The sequence below is a fragment of the Tenebrio molitor genome, chromosome 6 (genome assembly GCF_963966145.1).
Source record: "Tenebrio molitor chromosome 6, icTenMoli1.1, whole genome shotgun sequence".
Lineage (NCBI taxonomy): Eukaryota > Metazoa > Arthropoda > Insecta > Coleoptera > Tenebrionidae > Tenebrio > Tenebrio molitor.
Window position 1 is genome coordinate 5,462,615 of NC_091051.1, and position 13,547 is coordinate 5,476,161.

Consider the following 13,547-nt stretch of genomic DNA (forward strand, 5'->3'; position numbering starts at 1 on the left):
TATGTTTTATAAAATTAAAATATGTATTTTTTCCACATGAACGATGCAAATGTAATGTTGGCTGCATCACAAATTTCGTTAGTCTCATCAGTACTCGTGAATCACCCTGTATATCATATCAAAACATTGACATAGAGGACGGTAAAAAGATTAATACAGAGTCATTATAAATGACTGTCCCATCGCAGTAAGCGTTGGTGACGTAGATGAATGTGCCCCAAGCCTCATAACATGAGTGAGACTAGTATTGCCGATAGGTGGCGTTACCGGTGGTAGTGGACAAGGTTGGTAGAACTGACTAATTTGTATAGTAGGTTGCCTCCTTGAAAATTGGGGGGCGGGGGAAAAAGTAAACGTGCCGTAAAATCAACTCAGAAATTTTGAGTGTTCGAATAGAAACCAAGGTTTATAATCTCCTTGAGATTTATTGGGTGGTTTTTTGGGTTTTCTTCTACTAATCCACAGACTTTGTAGTGAAAGTTTAGTGCATTATGACGTCACGAGTAACTTTTGCGGGGGGAAAAAATTCAAACTATTGTTTTAAATGGCAACGAAGCAACCTACTATACAAATTAGTCAGTTCTACCAAGCTTGGTAGTGGAAATCGGTCTACTAGTTTGTCTAACGTTGCGAGGCTGGCGGCACGTCCAAAATTTGTGTGGGTTTTCAACGCCAACTGCGATGGGGCAATCATTTATAATGTCCTTGTAGTTAAAAAGGATAACAAGACATCCTATCCTAGACCAGACTCCCTTGGTACAAAGATTAAGAGTGCGCCAACTGCTCGTGGTCTTGTTCTGTCGAAAACGCATTTTTTTTGGATTCAGATGTTGTTGGTCGTCGATTTCGCGGCTAAATAAATTGATTTTGAATTGGAAGGACTTTTCCCGGCGCATCCACCATTTTTACGAGACAGTTTGTGCAGCAGTTCATCAGAGTTTGCAAATTTGTTGTAAATTTTTCTGTCTGCGGAGAAACTGTCAGTAAACAATTACCGTGTTCGATATAGCAATTGAAACAGGAATTCAGGTGAAATTCCTAGTCTAAAATTAGTCTTTGGGGCGGCAGCGCTGAACATGTAGTGTCACCGACAGAACAACCTTTGATACAAAACAATCCAGTTTATTCGATGAGCCGATGCGCATACCGTTGCGGAACGAGTGTCGGACGTCAATCAAACTAATAATAACTAATAGTGTCTGACGTGGATTCATTAGTGGTCCGGCGAGATGGAAGTTGCGAGACACACCGTTGTCGAACAAGTTGTAAAATAGTTGGTCCGTTGCCGGAACCGCCCCCGAAAACTTTCGCCTTGGTCGCCGGGGTCCATCCCCGTCGCTAATGAAGCGCGCGGTCATCCTCCCGACCTCATAACAATTGATTTACGACCGCTCGTCATTTTTCGAGAGCCGGTCCGAAGTTGTGAATCCCCGGAAAGTTCCCCGGATAATTTAGTGTCTATTTTATAACATCATTACCGTGCTACGTTCGGTAGACGTGATAAAGCAGAGGAATTTATCGCAGGTTAAGTGAAATATGACCGGGGGCGCAGCGCAAGGTCCAGATACTTGACACGGGACTAATAGTGGGTACACAAGCGGCGGCCTGTTTGTCACGCCGCCCCTGTCAGCGGGGATCAGCGCCCCGAAAAATTACGTACTCAGTCAATTCGCGCCACAGGTGGCCCCCGCAGGTCAATATTTAACTGTTGGCGGCGGCCGCCGGCGGCTCTTGGGAAATCTGCCGATCACAAAGGAAACGCCGCGCCGCCTCCGAATTGCGCCGATAACGTCGCCGCTCCTCCGAACTGCATCGGCCGATAACGGCCGGCGAGCCCCGTCGCCGCGTTTTCCAGGGGGCCGACTAGGGGGTTAAAAGCGATTTCCAGCGTCAAGGAACAGGAACCAATTAGCCAGCCGGACTCGGGGCCTTGTAACACACACAACGTGCAGGCGGAAGGAAACACCTCGACCGCCGAGGGAAAACGGCGAAAGCTCAGGAAGCCAGTGTCACACGAGTAATTATACACAAACGAGGGCGGGGGGGCGCACCGGCGTTCGCCCACTAAATTAAAACACCTTCGAGGAACACAGTTTCGTACAATCGCCAACAAAAACGCCGCTTCGGTCGCGACAAACAAAACCGGAGTCGTTGATTAAACCGCATAATTTACACCACGTGACCGGCTCTTTCCTGTACAGATGCCGACTCCGGACTTTCGCGTTTCGTAGCTTGCCGCGTTCTGATTTCTCGAGAACGATTTTTCTCCGGTAAGCTGCTTAGTTAAGTGCACTCTTTTGAAATAAGGAGAATTGCATTCGTCGCTAGAGAAATTTTTCTCTTTGTCAGAAAATATCAAGACTCCAAAACCAACATCTATTTGTCAAACTCGCAATCTCCCATTTTTACGACTCTCATCCTCAACTATTTACTCTTCGAGATATTTTTACATTTAATACATCTGTCAATGTACGTTCATCGCCGAGAATTGTCCGAAAGGATTAGTAAAATGGCTGGGGTGTCAGTTTTTTCGGCCACACTCTACATTAAGTATGCACAGCTTTGCTTCCACGAATTAGACTCGATGCTCCATCAGGGTCGCTTGTCCGAAACGTTCTTTAATCCCGCGACAGAAAACATTTCTCTTGTAAACACGAACGTAAGTGCCATACCCGTTCGTCTGTATTTACACTGGTAATTTAAATTTGCCCCGGCTACATCGCGTCCTTTAAGCAACAAAGTGAATTTTTAATCGGGCCAACAAGAAACCTTTCCACTTTTATTTCCTGATACCACTCTGCAACAAGAATCCTCGTTTCCGTTCCGTCAAATTAATGCATTATCGGAACGTCGCGACGGTACAGTCTTCGTCTGGATTGATGCGTTTGGACACGTGTTCCGAACGAGCCTCTTACACATGTTCGGTGATTTAGACTATAAATGGAGGGTCATCAGCATCGACGTCTTTCAACGGGGGCTGCGAAAAAATGGCCTTATCGATTCGACCAGGCGGAGGTCTTAATGAAAAATTCAGAATTCGGCGGTTCTTCGATGAATTTGCACCAGTTCAGTGATTAATTTGTTATTGATTTAAAACAATTGGTGGGTGGCGATGTTTAATGTTGTTTCAAACAATATTCGGTCGTTGATGAAACGATTAAAATCATATGTTCCCAAAATCAATTGACAGTTTGTTTTCGATGCGGTGTTAAATAAAGTAGTTTCGCCTGTTTGCACTTAAAATACTCGAATGAATATTTTTGTAAAAAAAGCCTGAGACGTTGACGGCTGCGGTCACCACGGCTTCAGTCTCAGTTTGTTTACGAAAATATCATCACCGAAAGGGTGGCGAGAAGGGGTTGATCTGGAGTTGTCAAAGGATTGTTGATTTGTGTTCATCAACTGATGTAACTTTTCAAAGATTTTTCACCTGTAAATCTATCACCTGCGTTGAGACTCTTGCTGCGCCTATTGATTCTTCTTGGGGCGCCCTTCTTCTTCGGCGAACATTTTCCAACCTCGGTCCATTTCTCGTGATGAGAATGAATTTTGCGATCGCCTGAAACGTAACCGAGACCGTCTCATTCTGTCGGCACCATTTGCGAGCCCTTCGGCGTTCCCGCCGTCGAATTTCAGTCATTTTGAACCGACCAAAGTAAAGCGAAAAAGCCGACGAAAAAGCGATATCCAATTAGCGGACGTCTCGTTCGGAACGAAACCGCAATAAGAAAAAAATATGTCGCGCCGGTGGGCCTTGTCATTTTTGATTTAAATCCGTGTCTGAATAAGAAAAATCGCAAAGATCGCGAGGACCCTCCCTTTTCACCGTTAATTATACCTGCCGCGAAATTCGGAACTGACGCAAAATGCGAACTGTTTATGGTGATTATTACTTCCCAATTAAGTGAACCGAATTTAAATTGAATTAATTAGTCTCATCTTGGTGGTTCCTAATGTATTTACGCAACGGTTCTGCCGTGTACGGGGGAAATAAAATTCGAGCCACCGACATAATTCCGTGAATTATAAATAAGCGACGGAAGACTGCGAGGCTCGTTTCCGCCGATTAAGGAAAAGAAGTGAATCGGTTTTTGGACGGTTGGTGACCGGTCGAGGCTAATTGCCGCTCCCTCGGCGGGTCCTGACAACAAAAATTCTAACAGGTCACCGCCTTAGTGTTTTTGCTAGTTTATCTGGGGGTTTCTGAGTTCGAGACAAATAAAAAATCACAAAATGATTTAAACTGGAAAATCTAGATGCTTTCTTGTTCTACTCGTGCTTCATCCAACTAATCCCTTACATCCAGTCGTTGTTATTTATTCACGCTTTCTCATCTCTTAAATCCCTTAAGGATTCTTTCTCAGACCTCGTCAACTGTTTATGAGCTTTGATAATGTAATACCTACCTCCAGTCTACTGCAATTACAAGACACAATAGTGTCTCTGTTTTCCAACCGTTGCATCTTCGTCCTGTCGCTTTTCTTTTCTTCACAACATTCTCTTCGTTCATTCTTATTTTAACTTTTTTCCGAACACTCCTACGGTATCCACTTATTTTTAACCTTTCATATTTAGTTTTGTTCCTGTCATAGTTCAAGACTTCCATTTTTCACACTCGCCAATTCCTCTTTCTCATTCCTGTACCTATTTCATCGATTTTCATTTCTTTCCCTGTGGTATTTTTCTCTAATTTTCTAAAACTGTTTTTTGTTCGACACTGTCAGAATTTGAGAATTTTCTCCTATGTGAACGGATTTTGATAAATGTCACAACTTGTCAAAACGAAACGTCAAGCTAATTTTAAAGGTTTTAAGGGATTTGGAGCCTTTAAGGGGCTCGTCGAACAAAAAAACGTTGTATTCAACTCGTTCGTGTGTAAATTGGACCTTTTTTGGCACTCGTGGGCCTTTAAAACGCTCGTTTCACTCGCGTTTTAAAATGGCTCAAGCGTGCCAAAAAAGGCCCAATTTACACACAAACTCGTCAAATAAACTACTATTTTCGAATTTGCGTCTCTAATAGGTCTATTATTGTATTCAAGTTGGAGTCGTTTATGGCTATGTATTAAAGCACTCGTGGTTTAATCGATCTCTAAGAAAATTTTTATCAATATTTCAGGGTCTTATTGTCATTTACACTAAAATACTTCTAATATTAACTTTCAAACTCTACTTTTTAACATCTGTTGCAGATGTAGTTGCATCCGTTACCTTGAATTACCAATTAATACAAAATTCCTTAGAATTTGAAAATTTAATTTTCTTATTTAAAAATTAAAAAAGAACATAAAAAGCTCGTTTTATAAGGGCAGAGAAAACTCCCCTGTGGCTCATTTTCTGCACCTGGGACTCGTGCGCCAAATCAACCCTTATAATAGTTATTTATTTAACGAGTTCGTGTGTAAATTGGGCTTCTTTTGGAATGAGTGGGCCAGATTAAAACGCGAGTGAAACGAGCGTTTTAAAGGCCCACGAGTGCCAAAAAAGTCTAATTTACACAAGAACGAGTTGAATATGTACAAGGTTTTTTTGTTCGACGACACCCTTAAAGGCTCCAAATCTCTTAAAATCTTAAAATTAACTTGAGGTTTCGTTTTGACCAGTTGTCATATTTATCAAAATCCGTTCACATAGGAGAAAATTCTCAAATTCTGACAGTGTCGAACAAAAAAACTTGTTTAATATAAAGGCTGTTTTTTTAAATTTGGCGTCGAAGTAGGCGTTAGAGAGTCGATTGAGATCGCACCACTCGTGTAAAAGCGTAAGATTTAAACAACTGATCCGTGATCCGTAACCTGTATAGTGCGTTCACAATCGACACTTCAACGCCTACTTCTACGTCAAATTTAAAAAAGCACCCGTTATTATCGCCCGTTCAAATGAAATCCTGGGCTGAGTACGAGTAGGTGTTGAAAAAATTAAACCGTTTAGAACGGTGTAAAATTTCCCGCAGTTTGACACGAATGACATTTGTTAATGTTAATCGGGACATAATTGAATATGTTTGTTTTCAGCAAAGGGTGCCCTTAGATATTTGCTTTGAGAATAAGAATCGTTACGTTATTCTATTTTTAATGTAAAACATTGCAAAGAAAGAAAAAAAAGAAAAATTTTTGGCTTTAAATTTTAAGTTAGCTGTCAACATGCTCCAATTAATCTACGCTTTAAAAAAGCACAACAACTGACTGTTTCCAACGCCTTCCCAGCCCAGAATTTCATTTGAACGCGCGATATTTTCGCAATCATTTTTCATTTCTTTAGTTCCATCTTTTTTTTGAGACATACAGTTTTATTTTATTTATTACAAGTTTCAGATAGTATCTATTGCTGCACCTTCATCTTGTGGATCTTTCTTCTTGCCAATCTTCTATATTTTATTCTTCATTTCCTTTTTCTTTCAGTTTTTAAATATGCCTACAATATTCACTTATTTTTAACTTTTTTTCTTCTTGTCCTTCGGTTTTTCCATTTACATATCTTTCAGTTTTATTTCAGTCACTTTCCTTGCACCAAAGCACACAAGACTTCCCTTTTATACACTCTACAACTTTTTACTTTTCTCAGTCATCTCCTCCCTTCCGGGTGCTTTCTCTATTTTATTAGTTTTCCTTTTCTTTTGTATCTATTTCATTTCTTTTCTTCTTGTTGACATTCTTTATTTTATTTTTCTTCTCTTCTTCATCATCTCTCCGATTTTTTCGCTCCTTTGGCTATGATTCCGTTTTTCAACTTGTTTTACTTATCTCAGCTATACAGGGTGTTTTCGAAGTTGAGGCGTTTCTTTTAACATTTGATAGTATGCGTTGTTCTAAAGAGTTTTAGCCAAAATCACCTTAGTAAAATGTGTACGGCAACGAAGATGCGATAAGTTAATTTTTTTGAAATTTTTGAAACCGGTCCTGCTCAAATTTGCGCTGATTTGTTCGAAATTAGAATTGACAAAAAAAAACAAATAAGCATGGATGTTAATCAGAAATACTGTCAGAGTTGTCATTTAATTAGTCGGAATAGTTTATCATTACGAAAATAACGAGCTCATATTACTTTCTGTCTCTAATGTCTGAATTCTCATGATGACATGATGTTTTTTTCTTACTTATTTTTCATTATCAGTAGTTAATTTTGTGTCCATACATTCTCCCTCTCCGTCTTTAATAATTTCCTAAGTATTTTTAGTTTCCTTTCTTAACGTTAAAGCTTCTCCCAATGAAAATATGTAAATACATACTATTATTTTATACTGAATTATCATTTTTCTTCTTTTTGCTATCCAACTCATTTACTCGTTCTTTTACTTTTTTTGCCTTCATTTATACCTTTGTTTTTTCTTCTGACCTGGACATCCAACAGTAAACCGTATTTTTATTTTATCTGTATTTTATGTATTCCGTTTCTTTACATAAATCTTGCTCCGATTCTCTTACTTTTGCTAAATGATTCATTTTTATTTTTTCATCATCGTCACCTTGAAATTTTTTAATCGACAATTTCTTCTCGCGAGCCCCCGTGCGCGTTGCGAAATTCGGAAAAACTCCCAATTTCCCTTTCATGATGAATATTCCCGTCCCATCCCTGCTTGATATTACCGTGCTCGCCTCCAAACGAATAGGTGAGCCGGCCGACGTGGAGGAAAGTGTTTCGGACTTTGAAATATCGCCGGTGCGAGATGCTAAATTTGCCATTTCCCGGTGGAACCTGCTAACCGAAGCGCGACAGAGACAGCATGATTAATGTCCCCATCTTCCCGACGAAGACGGATAGGACGGGATACCGGCGAGACCCCGTCATATTTCCGACGGCGTCATTCTGCATCTTATTGTTTCCTTAATAATGCACGCGGTGCAGCGATAAATTCCCTTTTTTTACACGGGCGGAACCGCCCTCCGCCGTTGACACTTTAACTGGTTTCAGAATGAAGACAAGTGAAGCGGCCGCCTCCGATCCACCCGACACCGGGGGACACGGTTCGGACCCCAGCGACGGTTTCGGTGGCAGATATAACTTCAGGATTGGAATTTATGGATGGAGAAAGCGGTGTCTTTATATCCTCATCCTGGTGCTCCTCGTGATGGTGATTGTCAATTTGGCGCTCACGCTCTGGGTCCTCAAAGTTATGGAATTCTCCTCGGTGAGTGGGTGACAGCTTCGTGGCCCTCGACAAAACCAAAACCGAAAATTTTAAAATACGAGTATCGACAGTTTTTCCGGTAATTATTCTGCGAGAAAATCCCGCAGTGTTGTGAAGAACCCCGGACGAATCCGGCGCGCTTGTCACAGTCAAAATTGTAATTTTAAGATGCTGCCGGAAAGAATAAATGTGGCAGCATCTCGTGATTAAAAAGAGGCGATGCAGCCTTCGACTCCTGACAATATGCAAATTGAAATGTCGCGGGGATTTACCGGTTTTAGATCGCGTCGTAATAAACACACCGAATGTTCGCTTTTGTGCGGCGCCCTCTTCGCGTTCTCCTTTTTCGTCTGTAATTTTTTTGTCGATAAATTTGATCTCGTTAGCACGACATTAATTAAAATCGCACACAATAACCCCGAGCACTTATCTCTTTTATGAAATCAACGGCGTTTTTTTCGTACCGCGAGCGGGGGGAGAACCAGCAACCGCCGAACAACATTATATTCGGTATCAAAGGGAATCCGAAACAACTGTTGCATCTCAATTAAAGAAGTTTTAATTACGAAAATTTAAAAAGCCCCAGACTCTGTTTTATATTTAACGTCCTTATCTCGCGACCTCAGGACATAATTACCAACTGGATTTTCCGGTGTATCTCGCGAGGAGTCATTATCGTGATCATTTTATTTTCGAGCGAGGGCGAATTATTTTTTCGAAATTAATTGCCGAGACGGGACAAAGGACACTTCCCTTTCTGATCAATTATCGGCGTCGGCCCGCCGGATTCGAGCACCGTCTCGGATAATTGACGGATTTTTAAAACAATCGGAGATGGCTGGCTGCGGCGGTCTAATTTCTTGCAGGAAATGCCGTCCAAACTGCGAAACTTGCTCCACTCGAGACCCTCCTCGAACGTTATTAGCGCGAATATGGTGGATGCGCCGGCCTGACATAATTTAATTGCTCGTAACGCAATTCCAGGAAGGCATGGGTCAGCTCAAGATAGTGAGCGGAGGACTGCGCCTGGAGGGCAAAGCTTTCGTCCTGGACACTCTGATAGCGAGCAGCATCAAATCCAGGACCGGCCAGCCGATAATCGTCGAGTCCAGCAGGAACCTGACCTTGTCGTCGCGGAGCAAGAACGGTCTGCTGAACAACATGATATTCCTAGGTCGGTGATGGGAAAAACTGTCCCGTCGCGAAGCTTCCTCACCGATTTCTCTCTGTTCCAGGGAACGACCGTTTCGAGTGCCTAGCCAACAACTTCAAGGTCATGGACGATCGAGGGGTGGTGCTGTTCTCGGCGGACAACCGGGAGGTGGTCGTCGGCTCGGAGAGCTTGAGGGTCGCCGGGGAAGGGGGGGCGGCTTTCAGCGGTTCCGTGCAGACGACTCTGGTGCGGGCCGAGCCCGGCAACGACTTGCGGTTGGTTAACTTTTATTACGGCAGGGAGCCTCCTCCGGTTAACTTTTATGATATCCTCGACGCTATAACTAATAATTAAGACGCCATCTGCTCACTCAAACTCCCGTGCATATTAATTCCGGTTTCTTATAAATTTTACGGCGCGCGCCGCAATCTGTTACGCGGGCGGAGGCTCCCGGCTCCCACAGCTTGGAGGCGGCGGACAGCAGAGGTACTCGCAGACAACTTTCTTACTGTCGTGCACGTTTGCGTCTAGTCGAATTTAAGAATTTATACTTCCTGCTGACCAACCGCCGACAGATCGCCTTGCAGCTATCACACACGGAGCCTCACAACAAAGTAATAAAAAAAAATCCAAAACAGATCTTTGCGAAAGAAGAAACAGAATTTTAACCTCTTTTCTTCTCGTCCTTCAATCCATTTCCATTATCGCCGTACATTTCTGGAGAATTCGCTTTAATTTCCCTTTCAGCTCATTGATTTTTATTTCATTTTCTTTGTGTTTGTTACTGTTCTTTTTGTTTTAATTTTTTTGCATGTTAAATGTCTTGTTCATATCCCGTCTTTATTTTACCCTGTTGCTATCTTCATTTTGTCACTCATCCTATTTTTCAATGTTCTCCAATTTGTTGTTCTTCACTTCCATTTTCACTTAAACTTTTCTTTGTAACGTTCTCTTCTTCGTTAATTCTATCGTACTCAAATACTACCTCAGTTCCTTCTTTTCTTCTTATTCTTCTCTGATTATCTTATCATCGTACCTTCTTTTGTTATTCAGTTTTACTTCTATCATTTCGCCTACAGAAAGGAAAAAACTTTGCTTTGTTTCAAACGTAATTTTTTGTGAATTATTTTCCTCATTTCGTTATCCAACCACTTTCCTGTTTCTTTTCATACTTTTTTCGCTTCTATCATTATCTTGACCTTCAACTTTGAAAATTTGCTCCTCCCAGTGACCCAAAAAATGTCCGCTTCTAGCGCCTTCACTTTGTCTTTTTCCTCAGGCTGGAGTCGCCGACGCGGTCGTTGGAGCTCCACGGGCCGCAGGGCGTCCACCTGGAGTCGCGCGGCGGCAAAATAAAGATCGTCTCGTTGAACGACATCTCGTTTAAATCAGAAGTGGGATCGGTGCGTCTCGAGGCGAGTTCCGTGGTGATGCCCATGCTGCCGACGGCGATCCCCACGTCGAAGCCGGCCCCCAACAAAAACGAGATTTTCCAGCTGTGCGTCTGCAACAACGGCAGATTGTTCTTGGTGCCGTCGCACCTGCACTGCGCGGCAGAAGACGACGACCGAATCTGTCGGTAATCGACGACACTTCCCATGTAAATAGGACTCTGTAAAAAGCGCAACCATCGCCAAATTGTTCATATTGTACATATTTTGTATATGAAATGTAGCTCTGAATCGTAGGTGAAATTCTATCGTTTAAGTTTTGTATTTATTTACAGCTAGATCAAAAGCCTAATGTAAAATGTTTAGAGAATATAATAAATTATTTCTGTTTGTAATGTGTGTTTTTGAAACAAACGCAACATGCAACTTGATCATTATTTCGAAACTGGACTCCGGCTTTTAATAAAAGTGAAGGCTGGGAGCACATCAACAAGTTTTAATCATAAATTCATATATGACTACCTTTATTAAAGGGAAACTTCGTAAACGCCAGCAAGACTGTAAAAATTAAAAATTCAGGAACACGTCCTTCACTCGCAACAAAAAGCAATGTTGAAGCCACCGCTTCCGTTAAAGCAATAAAAAATTGCAAATCACTTTAATTATTATGTATGTATGTATGTATTAATTAGACGAATCCTACGTTATATCGTTAATTTTAATATACGTCCAATTATTTTAACGACGATGACTGTGTTATTTAGATATAAGAATTATCGCCACAATAAAAAAAAAGATAAGATCGGATTCGTTTGCCGCCACCAGACAAGATTATTTTCCACAGTAGCGTTCAAGATGATGCGTTGGAGCGTGTTCAAACGGTCACTCCAAAACTTCAGTACCGATTGCATAATCAGTGCGAAGGGGGACCAAGTGCAAATACCCAAAATCAGTTTGCACGAATTTATGTGGAGAAATTTGGAGAGATGGCCCGACAAAACAGCCACCGTGAGTACGATGACCTCGCAAACGTAAATGATCCCAGTGTAGGTCTGTTTCGAGAGTCAGCGCAGTTACACGTACCACCAGCTCTACAAAAAGAGTTCGTCGATTACTAGATTCTTGAGAGACGGTGTTAGATTAAGAAAACAGGAGACCGTAGGAGTAGTCCTACCCAACATCCCGGAATATCCCATTGTTCTGTTAGGGGCTGCGCAAGCCGGACTTAGAATAACAACCTGCAACCCGAACTACACCCCAGGTATATTAGACCCCGCCGCTAACTTCATCATCACCCTCCAGTATTTCAGACGAGATTAAAAGACAATTGTTGGACTCCGAGTCCCGGATTGTTTTCACGTCGCGTGACCTGCTGCCGTTTGTGCGTCAAGCCACCGACGTTCCGATAGTGGAAATTAGCGATAGAGTAAGTGTCGAGTCACTTTTCCTCCTTGGAGTTTGCATCTGCTCTTTTAGAATGATGTCACCGCTGGTGCTATCAGCTTTCACGAGGTCGCGTCCGCAGAGGGATGCGAACCCGTCAGTGACGTTAACGTTGACGATGTGATTTTCTTACCGTACTCTAGCGGCACCACCGGACTCCCTAAAGGGGTCCAGCTGACCCATTACAACGTTGTAGCGAATTTGTGCCAAATCACTGCGCCACATTTTGGCTTGATACGCTCCGGTCACGGTAGTCACGGTACTCTTCACCCACTTTAATAAAAAAAAAATAACTTGTCATTTAAGAACAAGATGTCATACCTGGTTTTCTGCCTTTCTTCCACATCTACGGCCTTGTCGTGGTGCTACTCCAAGCTCTCGTCCAAGGAGCTAAGGTCGTCGTGATGCCGAAATTTACTTCAGACAATTTCATCAAGCTCTTGAAGAATTACAAAACTGACGTCCTCTTCGGCATACCCTTAGTGGGTAATTTATTCTCTATTAGTCTATTTTTGAGTGGCGATTTTTTAACGTTTTGTAGTTATAATGGCGAACAATCATCCCGCAATTAAACGCGAGGACTTGATGAGTATTCGCACCTTGATGTCTGGAGCTGCACCTCTGGGGGCCTCCGACGTGGAACTCTTCCGTTCTAAAACCAAAAACAAAATCAACATAATCCAAGGTTACGGAATGACGGAAACCTCACCTGTGACCGTAATCCAGTCAAATAGTCTCGAAAATGGAATCAAAATCGGAGGCAGCGGCTTCCTTGTTCCGAACACTGAAGCAAAAATTATCCCAGTTGATGGATCGTCCAAGCTGGGATTAGGGCCTAACCAGAGCGGGGAACTGGTAATAAAAGGCCCCCAAGTGATGGCAGGTTACTACAATAATCCCGAAGCTAACAGCGACATTTTCTTGGAGGAAGGGTGGCTCAAGACCGGCGACATTGCCCACTACGACGAACACGAACATTTCTACGTCACCGATCGGCTGAAAGAACTGATTAAAGTGAAAGGTTTTCAAGTGCCGCCAGCTGAACTCGAGGCGGTCTTGAGGACTCACCCAAGTGTCGACGACGTCGGCGTTGTGGGAATCCCTCATCCAGCTTTAGGTGAAGCTCCCAAAGCGTTTGTTGTGCTGAAACCTGGACAGTCGGTTAAACCTGTAGAAATTCAGGAGTTTGTGGCAGCGAAAGTGGCCAAACACAAGCACTTAATGGGAGGCGTCGTGTTCGTGGAAGAGATACCAAAAAATCCGTCGGGGAAAATTCTGAGGAGAGTTTTGAAAAATTTGTAAAGAAATTTGATGGAATGGCGCCTGATTGACGTAGAGCCGAAGCGCCATCTATGTACCTACTTGATGTATTTTATTCAAAATGTAATTTTAAAGAGTGTATAAGGTGCAATAAAACGAGATAAGCGCTTGTT

At 42.4% G+C, this 13,547-nt stretch overlaps 2 protein-coding genes across 9 annotated transcripts in view; both read left to right on the plus strand.

Moving 5' to 3' along the window:
* Scgdelta (sarcoglycan delta) overlaps positions 1 to 11,066 on the plus strand; it is a 178,227-nt gene extending 167,161 nt beyond the window's left edge. For all 8 annotated transcript variants that reach the window (XM_069049979.1, XM_069049985.1, XM_069049981.1 and 5 more), the window contains 4 exons: positions 7,911 to 8,127; positions 9,112 to 9,301; positions 9,363 to 9,555; positions 10,560 to 11,066. In XM_069049979.1, the coding sequence (XP_068906080.1) occupies positions 7,911 to 8,127; positions 9,112 to 9,301; positions 9,363 to 9,555; positions 10,560 to 10,863 (904 nt within the window). In that variant the 3' untranslated portion in view covers positions 10,864 to 11,066. The remainder of the gene's footprint in view (positions 1 to 7,910; positions 8,128 to 9,111; positions 9,302 to 9,362; positions 9,556 to 10,559) is intronic.
* Positions 11,067 to 11,486: 420 nt separating this feature from the next.
* On the plus strand, positions 11,487 to 13,543 carry pdgy (pudgy). Its single transcript, XM_069049970.1, has 6 exons — positions 11,487 to 11,679; positions 11,722 to 11,932; positions 11,982 to 12,097; positions 12,148 to 12,364; positions 12,421 to 12,600; positions 12,656 to 13,543. The coding sequence occupies exons 1-6, from the start codon at positions 11,527 to 11,529 to the stop codon at positions 13,414 to 13,416; spliced, it is 1,638 nt and encodes a 545-aa protein (XP_068906071.1). The 5' UTR covers positions 11,487 to 11,526; the 3' UTR covers positions 13,417 to 13,543.
* The last annotated feature ends 4 nt before the right edge of the window (positions 13,544 to 13,547 follow it).

Excerpts from the sequence above, each read along its gene's own strand:
- pdgy (XM_069049970.1), top strand. The coding sequence starts at position 11,527 with ATGATGCGTTGGAGCGTGTTCAAACGGTCACTCCAAAACTTCAGTACC. Across the intron at positions 11,680-11,721 it reads GGCCCGACAAAACAGCCACC|GTCTGTTTCGAGAGTCAGCG; the intron begins GTGAGTACGATG and ends ATCCCAGTGTAG. Across the intron at positions 12,601-12,655 it reads CTTCGGCATACCCTTAGTGG|TTATAATGGCGAACAATCAT; the intron begins GTAATTTATTCT and ends AACGTTTTGTAG.